The sequence below is a fragment of the Ixodes scapularis genome, unplaced genomic scaffold, assembly GCF_016920785.2.
Source record: "Ixodes scapularis isolate PalLabHiFi unplaced genomic scaffold, ASM1692078v2 PGA_scaffold7__128_contigs__length_106722199, whole genome shotgun sequence".
In the NCBI taxonomy this organism is placed as follows: domain Eukaryota; kingdom Metazoa; phylum Arthropoda; class Arachnida; order Ixodida; family Ixodidae; genus Ixodes; species Ixodes scapularis.
The window spans coordinates 10,359,485-10,377,421 of NW_024609882.1; the positions used below are offsets into that span (position 1 = coordinate 10,359,485).

General features: G+C 46.1%; 1 protein-coding gene across 1 annotated transcript in view; it reads right to left on the reverse strand.

Moving 5' to 3' along the window:
• The window catches only part of LOC115319221 (Down syndrome cell adhesion molecule), an 87,532-nt gene extending 70,266 nt beyond the window's left edge, over nt 1–17,266 (reverse strand). The window contains exons 1-4 of the mRNA XM_040504691.2: nt 17,124–17,266; nt 14,182–14,357; nt 13,137–13,394; nt 2,211–2,654 (exon numbers count right to left, since the gene is read on the reverse strand). Coding sequence (XP_040360625.2) covers nt 2,211–2,654; nt 13,137–13,394; nt 14,182–14,357; nt 17,124–17,266 — 1,021 coding nt within the window. The remainder of the gene's footprint in view (nt 1–2,210; nt 2,655–13,136; nt 13,395–14,181; nt 14,358–17,123) is intronic.
• Nucleotides 17,267–17,937: the final 671 nt, after the last annotated feature.

The window sequence follows — 17,937 nt, forward strand, 5'->3', positions numbered from 1 at the left end:
TAGCCTCCTATATGCTGACAAATGCTGGCAGATCGCCACGAGAAGCGGACACCGTAATGGAAAAGGTGGAGCGGCAGACAGTGGATCAAAGGAGACCCACTTACCGGCGCCCTGCTGCGGCGAGACGCCGATAAACACTTCTCCCAAGCGAACGAATGTGTTTCGGGTCTTCGCCGGGTGAAAAAGCTGTGCGCGCTGACGTCCAGGTTCCTCGACAAAGGCTCTGTGCTACCAGATCCTCGCGCTACAGATCTGCGACCGGGCACTTTATGGTCGTCGCACTGCCAGGCTTTTGGATTATAAAGGAAGCTATGGTCGTGATATCACCACGCGCGCGCACGACCTACGTTCACGAGACGCCAAAGTGTTGTCGAAGGTAGGAAGCTCGGGCTGGCGGAGAGACCGTCTGAAACCCGTCTCTGTCGTTCTCATTCTCTGAGTGACTGCAGCCAAGGTGAGACGTCAGAAAAAATTGCAGAACAAAAATAAAAATAAATAAAACAGAAGAGGCAGAAAAGAGGACTTCAGCAACACTTCGATATAGCTTTGCCAGCCTCCAAAATCTTCCGTAGAGAACAAGAAGATGTCGAAAGCGGGAGAAAAACAGGATGTGGCGACGGTTTGAATAGACACGACGGAGCGTGGCAGGAAGACAGAGTCTGCTGCTTCGTGCGTCATAAAACAAAATTGGGCGTAAAACGGTTTGATGAATCAATCAAAATAGGCTGCAAATGTTTTTTTTTTTTTTCTTTTTTATCAAAAATCGTTCCCAAGAGCGGCGACACTCTGCGTAGACATTAGCGTTTGGTGGACTTGATTTGTCTGAAAAGTTTGTATCATATAGAGTAAACCGACATCAATTAAAGCACGAATGCAAATATAAAAAAAACAGGTTTCATAAACATACAGGTCTACAGCAACCGCTTATTTTGGCATTGATATAAAAAAATTACCTTAGCGATGTGAAAAAAAAAACTACAGTTTACTCCATTTTGCCAAAAGGTAAAATTCTTCTGACATTGTGTCATCGATATGCTCGGTGACTTATTGAGTATGATGCCTCAGAATCTCAAACTATTCGTCTAGTTTACCCTTTCATAGACGGAATATTACCTGGGAACAACACTCGCTGCATTATTTAAGCGGAATTCGAGTAATTTTTCTTTTCGTGACATAAGCTTACTTTTAGTTCTTATTTCTTTGAATAAAGAAAAGCTCCAATGAACGTCTTTATCTTTACTAACGCCATTCGCACTCCTTTGCCCGCGTCGTCTGCATAACCCACGTCGACAGACGAAGTTTCTCATTCCGCATCAAGCGTAACGCTTCGGCAAACGGGGTAAATGAGCCGCCCCAGAAAGCACTGGGTAAGAGAGAATTGGAAGCTCCCCCCCCCCCCCCCCCCTCTTTGCATTGTAATAGAGCAGATGCTGGAGAGGAGGTCGCCTCCTTTCCTATGCTCTCTCTTTTAAAGGGGAAAGAAGTGGGAGGAGATTTTACTTCTCTCTTGACCTGTGACTGACTCTAAAGTGGACACTCGGCGTGAAAGTCACCGAGATCGCCGAACAGAGTCGCATTGGCAAGCGCTAGGGTCAAGCACGGCGCTGCAGGTCAATCGCAGTGGTTGGCGATCTTTCCAACATTCTCGCTATGTCCAACTTAAAACCCGTGGTTGGCACTCTACAAAAAAAAAAAAGTAAAGGGTGCGAAATATTGAAATAGAAAGAAAAACTTGCAAGGTTTTGTTTAGCAGGTATTAATGTAATAATAAGCCAACTCTGAATACTCTTTAGGAAAAACCCAACGGCAAGGATAATTAAGCTAAAGAATCTACGAAAGTCTCGGCCAGCACCGACGGAAACTGAAAATTTATTTGAGCGTTGAATGTGCATTTGAATTTCGTGGTACACACTAAACATATTTTTTTTAGTTCTTAACATTAGTGCATCGTTCTAGGTTCGGTTTGGTTCGGTATGATTAGGTTAGGTTAGGTTAGTTGAGCCATTAGGTTATGTTAGGTTAGGTCAGGATAGGTTAGGTTAGGTTAGGTTACGTTTAGTTCCATAAGCTTATGTGACTAAACCTAACCTAACCTAACCTGAGCTTATGGCTCAACTAACTAACCTAACTAACTAATCAAACCAAACCAATTATATAATCGGTTGGGTTTGGTTTGATTTGGTTGAGAAGCCTCCCTAAGCCTATTTTACCTTTTTCCCAGTAGACGTGTCCAAACGGGTATCCTCCAAAAGGGCACTGCACGGCGAACACGCTCCCGGCCAGCGCCGACACGTTGTCGAGCGGCCTGACGAACACAGAGCCGTACACGTTGAGGCGCGCCACGTGCCTGGCGACTCCCGCGTAGTTGGACGCCTCGCAAGCGTACGATCCGCCGTCCTGCACTTCGGCGGACGAGATGGACAGCGTGCTGACCACCTCGCTACCGCCGCCCGTCTGCCCCGTCGTCGTCCCAGAGTCCGGACCCGATGTTCGGACCCTGAGCCGACCGTGGCGGGAGTCGATGGGCCACGTTGAGTCCAGGGTCCAGGTGACGCGAGGGGGAGGGTCGCCCGTTGCGACGCAGCGCAGCGTCACCGGCTTGCCCGGCCGCACTGTTGTCTCTTCGAAGGTGGACCGCAGCTTGGGCGCCTGGTCTGCATCCCATCGAAAGTGCAGTTAATGTCACTTACCTGCCTTCACGACCGCCGTAGACGTTACTAGGGTTATCGCACGAGATCATCATGCAACGTTACTTCCGAAACCCGCCATAATTCATGTTCGAGACATTCGTCGCTCTTATGCTATGTTTTGTGTGCTTTGAGGCCGTGTTCGCTCTGTAGCTTGTCCGCTGACTCGAGGTTTTAACTGGTGAGTTGAGCCATAATTAATTGTTTCAACCGTAAAAGGCGGCGACAAAATGAAGCTATGTCTAGCAGTATTACTTATTTATTTATTTTTAATTTCGACAGTTGTTGGGAACCAGGACAAGGCGTCGCTCGAGCAATCGGTTCACCGGCGCCATCAATGGCTCCGGCGGATACGCCGGTACAATCTCGACAGAAAAGCTGCGTGCTAACTGAGGGTTTTTGTTTGGGGCTGCATTTCGTGTCAGAATAGGAACCTCTTTGCTATTGTCTAGGAAAAGTAAAGTAGACGAAATTACTTGTGCGGCAGCTCCAGTTTTAATCAGTGTAGCCATTCAAAATATTGAAGGACCGGCTAAAGTTCTCCAAGTTTTGCACAATATCCCCCAATAATTTAACGTACACATAGTAGCCCTAATTTTCTTGTCAGTCACCGGTATTCTTGCCGTTCGACAGCACTCTTGTGAGGCGTTCAAGTCCCGCGCGTCGACACTTTACACGCGCATTCAAGTGCCGTGTAAAGAAGTTGAAACCCAAGTCACGCTTATTTTGACCTGTTGTCCATCGGCTGCTCCTCACGAATTTTGTTTCATCAACAAACGTGAACGATGCAAACGCTAGGGGAGCTGGCGGCTCTCTGGCTTTACGGCACTACTGCTGTTGCAATAAGACGTCGGATGCCTTCAATATGGCGCCAGTGCACTGATGGCAGACGAACAGTGATTTCTATGGCAATCGCTGAACCGCGCTTCACCGCTTCGCGAATGCGGCCACCGACGGCCATCTTGCGCCCTCCTGAATTTGACCTTCTGAAGTGTTGCAGAGGCTGGGCGGCAGCGTTCTGAACACACGGTTTCTGCCCGTTCACCACCATTCGTAGAAAAGTTTTTTTAATCTTTTATGGGCCTTCTGTAAACGGTTGTAGTTGCCTTTGAGAACACGTGGAAATTTTTACGAAAGCGCAGCACCACCGGAAAAAGGCACAACTCGTGAAACGCCATTCTCTCCAGTCTCGCGGCGTGATCAGCACTTCCTTGGCACGCCGAAGTGCTGCGTCTCTGTGAATTCGCACGCCTAGATACCAATCAAGAATCGACGCCGTGGCAAAGTTTTTGAAAGTGTGTCGAGAGTAGACGTCTTTGCATCGGTGGCGTCACGAGGAACGACGGAATCCGGGGTGATGGCCTGCCAAGACACAACCTCTCCCCCACCCTCTAGTTGCCCGCCGCGACACCTCCCCCCCCTTTTTTTCACTTCCCAGCGGCACCCCCCTGAACGCTGCACCCATAGCGTCCACCCCCATCTCTCCCTTTTTAGTGACAGCTGTTCCAGCGAGTTGCTATTAATAAAGAAAAAAAAACAGTGATTGCTGTTATGCACTAGTAACCATGGCGATGTTCCAAATCTTCTGAAATGGAGCACATGGTAGCGCACAAATAATGCAACCGCAAAGGTATGAAACGTCGAGATCGAACATTTTTTTAAAAGGCGGCCCATATGGTCGAGTGCAATCTGTGTCCGTCGCCGCCGTACCCTTTACCACTTTTCTGTTGCCACTGGATCGAGCTCGTTCCGAAACCGCGAGTGCCCCAAGTTACAAATATAGTCGACAGAGTAACGTAAAACACAGCTCCTGAAGCACATACGTGTTCACACACGTTGCTCTTCCGCGAAACAAATCCACACGGTGTCGATTCCAAGCGTGCGAAGACACAAAGACGCAGCACTGCGGCGTGCCAAGGAAGCTTTGATCACGCCGCGAGTCCGGCAAGACATGCGCTCCGCGAGTTGCGCCTTCTTCCTGCGGTGCTGCGCTTTTGTAAATAAAAGTTCACATGTTCTTAAAGGCCGCAACGGCCATTTACACACGATTTAAAAAAAGACTGCTGTGAATAACGGCGAATGAGCAGAAAACGTGTCTTTCAGCACGCTGCTGCCAAGCCTCGCTGCTCTCAAAAAGGTTGATTTCAGGAGGGCGCAAGATGGCCGCCCGCCGGCCGCACTCGCGATGCAGCGAGCGAGCGTGGATGCGCTATCCAGCAAATTCTCATAGAGATCAATGCAGACGACAAAAACGAAACCTGAGACACCGGTGTCTCACGTTTCGCCGTGTCCCCAATTCACCAGCCTTGCCTGTACTTTTACTCTTCTCTCAGACGACAATCTCGGTTTCGATTTTGAGGCTTACCGGAAGTGACGTCAGATGCAAGAAGCCTAAACGGCGTTCAAGTTCGTCTGCTCTTAGCGCTGCTCGTGCGTTTGTTTACCCCAAAGTTCGTTGACATTACTCCCCCCCCTCTCCCCAACCACAACCAATGGCGGCGCGCGCCCTTCTTTGCCTCGCCATCGTGCGTTCCCTAATCGAGATCTATGTTGCTCTATGATCGTCGTGTCTCTCCTTGCGTTCCGATGCGCCAAAGACGCATTTTGGAACACTTGCTGGCCGTATAGGGGGACCACGAACAGTTCCGAACTTGATGAGTTTCTGTATGGGCAGCCACACTTTTCGATAACCGTTGGCACCTATCCCGGCGCATAGATTGGCCGCTCAACAAAATGAGCATTGGACAATCAGCGCACGACAATCGACCTTTTTTAAGAAAAGGTCTGCGCGAGCGCAGTCCCTCCTCACGTAGCGGCGAAGGCTCGAAGTGCGATAGGCGCCCGGAAGAGGAGCTGCCCTTTCTCTCCAACGTCCTCCCCTACTAATCTTAGTCGCGAAAGAGGCCGAAAAGGTGGCGAAACTCCCCTTCGAGACGCCAATGGTAGTTCGAGCTTTCACCGGTAGGCGTCGTATTTATGTGAAAAAAGTCTAGTTTGAACAAGCCGCTACCTGATTAAAAGGGCTCAGCCGTATCTATCCAGCCATCTATTCATCGATCCTAAAGGGGCCATGGTGGCGTTATTGAAATGTGTGATAGGGCGGAGGCGAGCTGGTTTACGTTCATGATTTAGACAACCCTGAGACTGGAGAAAAACAAGAAGGACAAACATGTCGAAATCTCAAATGATGGTGGCGTCGTCACCGGCTTGCTCAGCAAAATCCGTTGTCTCGAAGGAGCGTCTGCACCGTGTGTTACCTGCTTACCTCAATCAGAAACTTTTGCTTCGGTTAATATTTGTTCCAAACGAGTCGTTTTGTAAAAACGTTAACAAAACTTAAACTGAGGAGAACGTTTCACACTTCACTGCGATAAAGACAGCGCCGACTGGACTCCTTATCCCCGTCCTTCCCGAGTGCGCAATTCAATCTCCAGGCAACACGAAGAGGTTAATTTCGGTCCTGATTACATCAACTGTCCGTTCCGCTTGGGTGGACAGCTCATTCGCGGAAGAAGCGTATCCACTGACCTTTATTGCCCGCCCCATCTCCTCTTCATCCGCGGCCCTGCAGCTTCGAAATCGCGGCAGCCCTTGATCGCTGCTTCCTTAAACATCCGGGGTCCGCTTTTGAAGTCGGACCGCTCGCCCGCTCGATACACGATAATCACGTACTTGAGAAGAAACTTCTGTCCGGTTTCTTCCATTTTTTTTTTCCCTTCGATACTAGGAGGCGATGGCCACCGCTTTTCCGTCGCGCCCTTCATAGTTCCCCGGGAATGACGGAGCGGGGGTTGTGGAGCGGAGACACGCGGGCCCTGCGACGGGGGTTCAAGTAGGAGCGCATAATCGGGTTGCCATCGGGGCTCGTTAAGACAAACTGGCGGCATTTCTTCCCGAGTGCCAGGCTGAAGGGGGACACGCGCTATTGGCTCGGTCGGTCCGCGTTTTCCGAGCCTTTCCGGACGCGAGGCGAGGGTAAACCGTCTTCGCGTATTTTGTGCGTGCGTCTGCAGGCGCTTTGAGAACACTCGAAGCGCATCCGAGCTGTTTCGAGGAGTTGCTTTGCAGCGGTCCAAATATAAGATAGGAATAAAAAATCAGTACAGAACTAGACAGTATTGGGTTTATGTGTTGTTATTTGTCATTTTTAGGTTGAAGATAATCATTGTACAGTCTAACTTCTCTCTAAAAGTAAAAAAAAAAGATGGAGTGAGGCTATTCTCGGAATTATAAGTACTAAAAGACAACGAGATTGAGCAAACCAAACGTTAAAGACGGGAGTGAAGCATTAAAAATTGGAGTCCCTGACATCGACAATCCCGAAAAAAAAAAAAAACATACACAAAAAATAAAAAATAGGAAGAAAAAACTAGCAGACGAGTTAGGCATGTTGGTTTGGCCGCGACGAATATAAGTTACTAAATCGCTTGCACACTAAAAATTTACAGTATACAATACACACCGCCAATGTTTTCATGCAAAATGAAGTCAAAAAGACAACTTTAGAAGTGATATTTCGCTACAGTGTGCTTATGGGATTCATGTCGGAAATCTCGGGCCTCCTAGATCACCGGTGGGGACAGCTATTTTCCGCCGTTGGAAAACTAAAGTTATGCATTGAACACCAAGAAAAGCGCAGCAGCGCAGATTCATCGTCACGTTAACCATGGAGCCGGCGAGGTTCGCCGCGCATGCGCTGTGTGGGAGACCGTGATGTCACGGCCAGAGCGCCGTATAAAAAAGGAAGACGCGGCGCGCTGCTTGTAGGAATGCTTTCGCATTTTTACACGTAAGCAGTCTTAAGTGTTTCGTTTTGCTGTTTTAAAAAAAAATAATTGTCTTTCTTTCTTTATATACCAGCATTAAGGAAGCGAAGTCGGAGTATGATATTATATCAGATGCTTTCCTATCCACTTTAGTGTCAAAACTCTTTTAGTTTTTATTTTTGACAGGTGTACATTTTGCAGAGCTTAAAATATATAGTTTTGTTCTGGTGTGAATATATCGTGTTTTTTTTTGTGTAGCATGAATTACTAAAACCTAGCATTTCTTAATTTCTGCATTCTCAGCCCAGCCAAAAGTTATAAACTAGGAAACGCTTGAGTTGACTTTCATCTACTGAGCATGCATCATATACATATAAACATAAAACAAACTGGCAGATAAATGGAGCTACTTCAACTGTTCTCTTATTAGTAGGGCAATCCCCCTTCGAGAAAATTGTTTTTTCTGACATACTACACGGGTCAAATATTCTTCTTAGATTTTTTTTTCTCCAGCAATTTCGTTGTTTTCTTTGGAATCAGGCGATCTCATTTCGCGACAGACAGGAGTTGATCGACTTCCAAAACAATGACTGTTTCTTTATACACGCGCAGTAACCCACTTTGCAACCCGATAAAAGACAACACAGCTGTGTTTTTTTCTTCGCCGCAGTTGACATCGTTGTGTGTTCCTTATCTCTTCGTCACAGTTAGCCAGCCACACAATATTGCATCGCTTCACACACAACTCAAAACGAAAAAAAAAATGGTCACACCAACACGCCGCAATTCCTTTGTTAACGTGTTTCGAATGGGAGGATGTGAAAAGTAACAGCGGATTAATGGCTCTGGGGTGGTACCTCCAACACACGTATTGCTCCGAAAGGGTGAGCTTGTTGTCTAAAAACTGTGTGACATTCTCGATTAGCTTTCTTCTTATATTAACACGACCGTTCTCGAGTGGAATAGCGGTAATTTTATTCAGAAGCGTGGGATATGTATTGGCTTTCGTTTGACGCCAATTGCGAGCAATATATGCTTCGCCTATCGTGACAGAATCGTTTTCGAACGCCCGGATAGATCTTATCGAAACAAGATCTTTAGATTTGTGGATGATAATTTAGTTTTTCTTGACTACGATATTTCTCACTTCCCCTTGGCGGAGGAGAGCCTTTTAACGGTCTTTATAAATGCCCTAAATGCTCTTCAACTTAAGCACCAGGTACCAGTGGATAACGTCACACCGTTTTTAGACATCAAGCTTACCCTTCTGGAGCAACATGCGTGTTGAAAGTAACACCCCAGTGCCGATAAGTCACCGTTACTTTTCAGCTCCTCCCTTTAGAAACTCGTTAAGAAAAGAATTGTATATGCTTTATGAACGCCCTAAGAAATTCATGTCAGCATGTGATACCTCCAGGCCTGAAGGAACAGTCGGAACGCCTGATGGTGGCCAGTTTTCCGGAGTCTCGCGTGGTTTAGGTTGCCGAAAGGGGTTTAAAGCAGCTACGAGTAGAGGACAGTCCAGATCGAGACACAACACGAAAAAAACAAAAAGTGCGGTTATACCATACATGCACAAAACCGCACACAATCTTAAGAAGGTAGCAAACCGCGTTAACGCCATGCTGCTGTTGTTGATTTGGAGCAGGGGGGGGGGGGGGGAGTTATTTGACGAAACACTCCAAGAGGCGCAGACTGACGGCGCCCTTCCGCAAACTCCCGTTAGGCTGCATAAAAAAGCATCGCAGCCCTCTTGTAGCATGTGCGGAAGGAGTAGTCTATGATATCCCGTTGACGTGTGGCAGGAAATACGTGGGACAGATGGAAAGATGTTTCAATGATAGATTGCGCGAACGCAACCAAGAAAAGAGTGGTCAACGGGATGTCCATTTGTCGACACACCGTCATGACTGTGGATGCAAACCTGAGTTCAAGTCATCCACGATCATCAGTAGACAAAGATAAAACGATACGAGGAATCAGGGAGGCAGAAATGAGAAAACGTTACGGCGATCTTCAACGTGTTTTCGATTGATCTGGCGGACAACAGCAAGGTAGGGTTTTGGTTGAGTGGCGCGGTGGCGCAGTGTATTTATGCCCATGTTTTTCTGGATAAATAATGGTTGAAGTTAGCGTGCTGTGTTGTCCTGTTCTCCCTTTCGCTCATGTCTAGAAACGCTACCATGTTCGCAAAAAGTATAGTTGTCAAAAAAGAAAAAAAAATAGCTAAAATTTCATTTTCTGAAGATAAAAAAAAAAAACGAATATCAAGGTGTAGTTGCATTTTTTTATTATTTATATGAATGGTGTTTGTTTTAAATTGAAATTATCTTTTTATAAATAGGGGGTGAGAGTTAGAGGAGTTCTGTCCTCTCCGTCTATTTATCAGGCTCAGTGGACATTATATGAGGGGTTAATCGTGACGGTAAGTTGACTGAATAATTAAATTTCTTAATTAACTTTTTAATTATTCGTTTTAGGGGTTACGGTGGCATTGCTGTGACGGCAATTGCAATTAAAGGCTAAACCAGTTTAAATCATTTGCGAAAATTTAAGGTTTTTTTTGTTTATTATAGTAAGGTACGTTGTTGGGATAGTTCATTCATCTTAGTAAAACAAAAAAAAAATATTTATAAACTAAAATATTGTATACTTCTTGTCCTTGTTCTTTTTTGCACCATTTTATATGTTTTGGTTATTACGTGATCAATTCTGGCGTTCTTTTGCCTGATTTAAAAATTTCGCGACAAAAGAACGCGGCAAGCCTCGCTCGCAACGAAGCTTAAAAGAGTGACGGAGTCATTTCGGTCCCGTCATCACTGTGTCATCGGCGCACGCACCAAGGACACGCTGCCGAGATAGTGACGACATAATTAAAACGATTATTACGTTACTCTTACAAACGTAAATAATTATTTTTTTTAAAGCGAGCGAAAGAAAGTGGAATTAATTGGTAATTTATTGAAACCATTGCGACCGGTGTTTATTTTGTCAGTGCCTGAGTAAGTTACTTCACGTATTTTGTTTTAGATTTAAAATTAGATTTAAATACATGTTTACATTAGCTTCTAAATTCCGCACGTAAAACGCCCTCATAGCAAAAAAAAAAAATGGTGACCTTGATAAAAGGTGGACAAAATGCTTCGAGAATCTATAGACAAACTAGAGAGAGTCAAGACACAAAAACGCCCTCATAGCAAAACTTTACGTGGAGAACTTCCTGAAAGATGGAACCAGTGCTTCGAGAACTTTGATATCTCCATAGACAAACTAATGATGGTCATTACATAAAGGTGTATAAATAGATGTAAATGTCTGTATATGACTGTATCGCAGGTGGCGGGAAAAAACTAAGAACGCGGGAGAAAGGTCGCGATCCGGGCCTCTACGCTGGACAGTCAGTGAGAAAGTCGGCGTATATATATATATATAGTATATATATATATATATATATATATATATATATATATATATATATATATATATATATATATATATATATATATATATATATATGTATATATATATATATATATATATATATATATATATATATATATATATATATATATATATATATATATATATATACGGGCCAAAGGTCGCGATCAGGGCCTCTACGCTGGACAGTCGGTGAGATTTCTGACCTCGCCAAGGTAAAACATGGCGCTGGCCATTCGCGGCGGTCATAAACCTTTCCGACTTTCAGGAGGAACGTCCAGCTTTGAACCCCTGGTTGTCAATTATTATAGCCAGATCATTATTTTTGCACGAAGAATCGGTACTTCAATGCATAACTGAAAAACACAATAATTCTATTCTCACTGATATTTTCTGGCGAGGCAAACCTTTGACCACTTAACATTGTTGCGGCCTGAACAATTTCTCTTATTATCTCTGGTGGCGAACAGTTTGCTGCATTCACGGTGAAAGCTAACACGTACTCCTTATAATAGCGACGACTCCTGACATCTAACTTTACTTTGCAATTCAAATAGGGGCCCTGCCGTATAACCCACGCAAAAAAAAGAGTAAAATATAACAAAAGAGAATCGTTTGGGATTCTCCTAAACATAAAATGTCGTTCATTTCGTTTCTATCGGCCCGAGTAATCAGAGCGGTCAGCTCCCACGACCGTTAAGTGGGGATGCCCCGACTGTTTTGTTTTTTTGCTCCTTCTTATTCCCTAGAGGCTTGCCGCCGTTTGGACTGCGGGTAACGAGAGGTCATTTGCAGCGCGTTCCCTCGAGGCTTGAACCTGCTGACGGTGAAACAAACCCGGGCCCTCCTTTCCCGTCAGTCGATCCCTGGAACGCAGCGATGCAGCGAGGTCGAAGGAAGAGCGCGAGAGGGTTCGGTGGGGAAGAGAGGGCCGATCGTTTGACCAACACCCGCAGTCAGGTCCAAATTAACTCGGGATATCATCGGGGGCCCCCGAATAATTATCGGGTTGTCGATTCCGTCCGCGTACCTCTGTTGCTTTTTCTCCGTTCCCCTGGGCGAAATCACTTTCTCAATTTCTTTGTCTTGTTTTTCTTAGTTATTTATATCTCTCTGTCTACCTTTATATATATATATTGTATTTTGCGGTTCACGCAGATTCGGTTCTATTTTCACAAACTATGCGCCAAGAACTCGGGAACGTAGACGGAGACATTGGAACGCTGTGTTCTTCCCTTTCCGTAAAAAGTTTATTTATGCCACGTATTGCATGAGCGACGTGCCAACTAGCCCTCCTAGCAATTCTATTAGTTAATGTAACTTAGCTGAATGTCAATCAAGTGCGATAGCACAGGCAGGAGTGATCGCGTGCGTTATCCGATGACAACTTTTTTGTAGAAACATCAATTGACACAAGCACGGTACAAAAAAAAAAAAAGAAAAAGAAATAAACTAACATTACAGCGGGTAAGGCTTGATTAGAAATGTCAAATTCACAAAACATACATATTTTACGTACGATGAGATTAACTAACCGCAACCTAAAACTCTTCCCAAAGTGTGTGGCCAAGTCAGACACTCTTCACATATAATCACTTTACTTTGTTCTACAAGTCGGAGCGCAGTAAAAGGCTAGAAGATATACAAACATTAACACATAGACTAAAAGCGCAAGGTCATTCCTATTCACTGCGCTTGAACGACTTAACCAAACATCGCACTCACAAAACTTTGACGACAGTTGTGACGTTGCAATTTTGACCTAACTTCATTGGTCCCATTTGCTGGTAGAGTTCTCTCTGCTCTGACCTAAGGTGAAATAAAATATTGATGACGAATTCGAAGTATAGAAGGCTCATTGCTCCACATATTTTTGTACAGAGCTGGGTGCTTACCCAGCACAAGGTCTGAGGGCTGCATTATTTACGTTATATTCTTCGATCGAGCGCTGGGCACAAATTGAACGCGAGTGCTGTCTTAGCGTTTGACTGAAAATTAAGTTCAATCGGTACTACACTGATGTAACACGTGCCCGGCCGAGCCCCCACTCAGCGTTCGGTTACGTCCACCGAGCTATGTGGGAGAAGCTGAAGCAAACAATGTAGGTTAGTGTTGTCCTCACAGGCTCACTTCTGAAAGAAACCGCTAAGGGCATGAAGGACCCATATTTTCTACCCAAATAGCCCAGACTCCCGAATCGGAGCTGGTGCCCCTCCCGAAAACCGGCCGGATGGGTTCTTACCGCCGACGATGAGTTCCGCGGCGGCGTGGACGGTGCGCTGAGGTGTGATCCTCACGAAGCACTGGTACATGCCCTGGTCCTGGCGGCGGATGGAGGCAACGTGGAGGACACGTGACCGCGTCGCCTGCCGCCGGCCGTTGAGGCGCCACTCCACGCTGCCTTCTTCCAGGCCCGGGCCGCTGGCGTTGCAGCGGAACGCCGCCGCGTGACCCACCTCGGCCCGCACGTGCGCGGGAGTTACCGCCACCCAGGCCTGGGCTGCACAGGCGAGAGGGCCACGTCAGCGACCGCTCTCTTAGACCCAGTCCCAACGCGCGGTCTAACTGCTGATACACCGTACAAAACTGCAGGAGGACACTTAAGCTTCGCCTTTAAGGTCTTTTAAGAGTGGAAAGAGATAGCTAAAAATATAACATCCGGGTCGTTTTCAAGCCGTGCAAGCTTGTCTGCGTAACCTACGATAAAAAAAGAAGGAAAAAAGAAGTGCTTGCGTGTCCCAGTCAGTAGCTTGTCTCGCGCGCAACCGGAGGGTCGTGGGTTCGAATCCCGCATCCCAAAAGATTGCAGGTGCCATCTTTTGAGACATGTGGCGACCTTTGGTTCGCATTCCATGTCATGCTTTAATCGCTTTCATTCCACGCGCGACGTCACGTTTCACGCGAGCATTATGGGTTATTTTAAATTTCCGTGCGAGGACATGTTGCTGGGATGGCCTGACCCTATCGACCAATCGAAATTTTTCCGTCCCACTGACGCCGATTTTTTTAGTCACGAGCTCCTTAACGCTCTCGCGATAACAAACGCACAGTGTGACTCCTTTTTTTTTTTTATTTCTCGATCATTTACCTGGTGTATCGAACATTCAGGTTCGGGCTCGTGCACGATAATTGTACGCTCAAGCACTGCATTTGAAAGCTTTCCCTTTTTTACGAGGTATCATCTAGTTATTCGAAGGCTCGCCGACATCCTGGTATTTCTGCAAGACACGCGTATATTACTTTTACAGTGATTACAGTGTAGTGATATTGTTGGACGTGCCGCTTACGTGTCACGACGAGTTCCAGGTCGACTTGGGCTTCTCCGACGCTGTTGGCGACGACGCACACGTATGTGCCGGCGTCCTCTTCGCGGGCACTGCGGAACTGCAGCACTCCCGCCACTTGTCGACGGCCCAGACTTGGCTCGACCGGAGTCATGCGCTGACCTTGGCGCTTGAACCAACTGCGCGCGGAAGGGGAACAGCGCCTTGGACAAAAGAAAGCGGCGACATCTCGACGGACAGCAACGCCCAGGCGTCTGAACTCGCCTCAAACTAGAGGCAGCTCTGTAGATCTGTACGTAATGAGCGCAGTCGGTTAGTTTATCGACCGTGTTCTGTGAGTCGAGCTCTAAGATTAATCGCACGCAGTTATTGGAGAACACGTGGCGTTACCCGCTAGAGACGTTCAACGCGCGACATCGAAAACGCGAGTTTATCTCTTCAGCACAAGTTTTCAGGTTCTCGCGGCATGGTCGCTTATGAGTTTGACCTCGCGTCGATAGCTGTCGCAAAGTGTGACCCCGATGAACGGAGAATATTTGTTTTATGTCTTCTTTCACATCACGCCTCACGATGTATCTGGTGCAAATAAATTAAAGGACTTTTTTTTTTTTTAATACTTACGCGATTTCGCTTTTTTGCGTAGTGTCGGTGTTGCCCCTATGCCTTGTGTTCGGAGAGGTGACGCAGTTTGTTGAGTTGTAGGGTTACGCCATCATGTTTTTTGGGAGTACTCGGCCATGTTTATTTTAACGAACACCATTTTTTTAATGCGTCTAAGACGATTATTACGTGTGTTATTCGCTCGCTATAACATCACCAATTTTCATCCTCAAAATACGATCCGGAAATTCATTGTTCTTGGTGATTTTCTATTGTTACCAATTTATTTACATTTCGTGGCATTATATGGTCGTGTCATGTCGGATTCGGCCTTTAGGAAGTGCGCGTTTCGTAACTTTTAAATTAAAAGTACAAAAGTAAAATTAGCAATTACACATAAAAGTCAGGAGAGGGAACTAGAATAGCTCTCTTTATGCATTCCTAAAAACTTAATGTGTCGAACAAAATTTTGGTGTATGTTTATTTAGCATTTGTGTATCTTTACAACAAACCTGCTATTTGCAAGACGGCATAAGGAAATGCATACCTTGTTTGAATATAGCTTTAAAAAAAGAAAGAACAGTAAAACTTAAGACCCGAGCGAGCTTATCAGAATGTCTTAGAATATCAGATGAGAAAGTGCAGTTATTGTGTACCGTTTCCACGAATAGTTGTCACATGCTTTTACTCATGCGCTCTATCGGCTCACAAGAGTAGCAGTGTTTGATCGGCACCACGTTGTTTTTAAATGATGTACACATGCTGTACACCACTACAATTTGCTAGAAAAAATTGTGATATAAATAATTCAACTAATAAACTTCTCACAAGTGTGTCTATAGGTGACTCATTTATGATACTAAAATTGCGTATGAGCGTACCTGGTTTCTTAAGCAAAAATTTGTAAACAAAGAACGGGCTATTCCAATACAGAGGAAAAACAATCGTAAACAAACCGTCTGCTTTGTTTTGTAAGGACAACCTGTGTGCAAGTGACTTCGCAAAATGGTGGGCCTTTGCTTTGCGAAATATCTCAGGTAGAAATAGAACAATGTTTTGCTACATTAAATAATCGGCGCACTTTCCAACATATTGATAGTCTGTAGCATAGAGTTCACAGATGGCTGTTTGTTGCATGTCCCAATTCAAGATTTGCCGAAGTATTCTGAGAAGTCTCGCAAAGTTGTCTTGATTTAAAAATGTCGAAGTTGCAAGTTTGTTATAGTGATTCATTATTAAAAATTTACATAATTCCGTTTTTAAAGTTTCTAGATACGACACATGTTTCACAAAAGAAACATCGTTATTACACGAACAATTAGCGAAATATGTACGTCGCGAGGCCCATTTTGAATTGTGAGAAATTCCGAAATATGGGTCTGCTTTGAGACGTCCACCCCGATATGGCAGCGTGGATTAGAATAGCTCAAAACAGATATTGCGACTTTAATAAAATGCTAACTCGTTTAGCCAAAAAAATAAAGACGTTCACAACACCCTGTAACGCCGAATTAGAGCGCAGCTCTTGAGGAGGGGGAGGAAGTAAGGGCACTGAGGAGAGGGTGCACCCCTCTTCCTTCCTCCTCACCTCTTCATCTACCCTGCTACTCCTCCTCCCTCCCCGTCCTCCTGCTCCTTCACCTCCTCCTCCCATCTTTCAAGGTCCTCCCCTCCTCTCCTCCCCTCCCCTCCGCCCCTTTCTCCCCCTCCTCCTCCTCCCCGCGCGTTGCATTATGGGACAGTTCCCATAATGCACCGCGCGGTTACGCGGACGGCGACGGCAACGGCGACGGCGACGCCGCTCAAGCCGGAAACGGGCGCCACACAGCTGCGCTCTAAAAAGAAAGTTTATTCTGCAACATACGTGTCCTATTCAGGTACTTCATTCTCTTTAAAGGGAGGAGGGAGAGTTTAGTGTCACTTGAAGCCGAGGTCACACCGTTAATACATCATGCCTCAGACAGTGACTGCAGACACTGTCTGTGGCGCGCTGGATGGAAGGATGGATGAATGGAAGGATGGATATATGTTAATGGCAGCACCCATTTTAACGGGTGGTAGCTTGCGCCACCTAGTCTACGTACTTACGCTTCTTCCTTGGGTGACTCTTTTGTCAGTTTGGTCATACATAAACGGTCCGCAAACTTGTTCGAAGCATACATTCAGTATCCATGAAGCAAACATGAATCGAACATGAGTGAGGTGTGTCCGCAGAAAATCATTTCTGCGGCGACCTTATCTTTCGCATAAACAATGTAACAGCGACTTTAACATTTTTTTTGTTAAATATTGAGTAGAACATTTGACGACGGCGAGAGCCTTTTAAGAGGATCGGTGTCGCGCACCTGTAGGTCGGCACCGGGAAGCCCTCGGCGACACAGACGAGGTCGGCGGTCAGCCCCGGGTCGGCGAGCACTCGGCCGCTCCGGTGCACGATGGAGGGCATTTGCATCGCCACGGGTTCTGCGGGGTAGAAGTGGGCCGGCATTGGGACGCCCGATATCCACCCTAGGCGCGTCACGTCTACGTGTTCGCGCTTCTGCCGATCCCTAACTCAGGACCAAATACCCCCAAAAAGATATAATCGAAGTTCTTTTTTTTTCGGAATTAGTTTTAGTAGTAATACAACTGATAGTCTCAAAGTTCCCAGAAAAAAAAAAAAGCAATCAGCGATATTGAGAGGCCGACGGGCCTTGAGACACTTATTACTGAGTTAAACAGTTTGCTTTAAACTCGGCAGTGCCCGGGGAAGATCCATGAGCAGCCTTCGGCGAGCACATGCACCCGGCAAAAAACCAGCCACGATCCGTCACTCTTCCAATCGCGGCTACTCTTTCAGTCTCTCCCCCTCTCTTTCTGCTTTTAATGACGCTCTTACTTGGCCCGTGGTCGCGAAGGGTGAGCGGGGTGAAGCGGCTGCTTTTTATCGCGGCGCGTCACTCGACGTCGGCAATTATTCCCAATCTTCGATCACCTCCCCTTCCCCTTGAAGCGTGCTTCTCCGTCGGATCCTGGGACCCCGACACGCCCCTCGCATTGCCGCCCTTCTTTTTCAAAAATCTCCCTTATCGGGCGTCAGGCGCTGCCGAAGAGCCTTTCCCCAAAAGGGAACCATTTTGCGCTATCGGGACTCTTCCCCATCCAGGCTTCTATTTATTT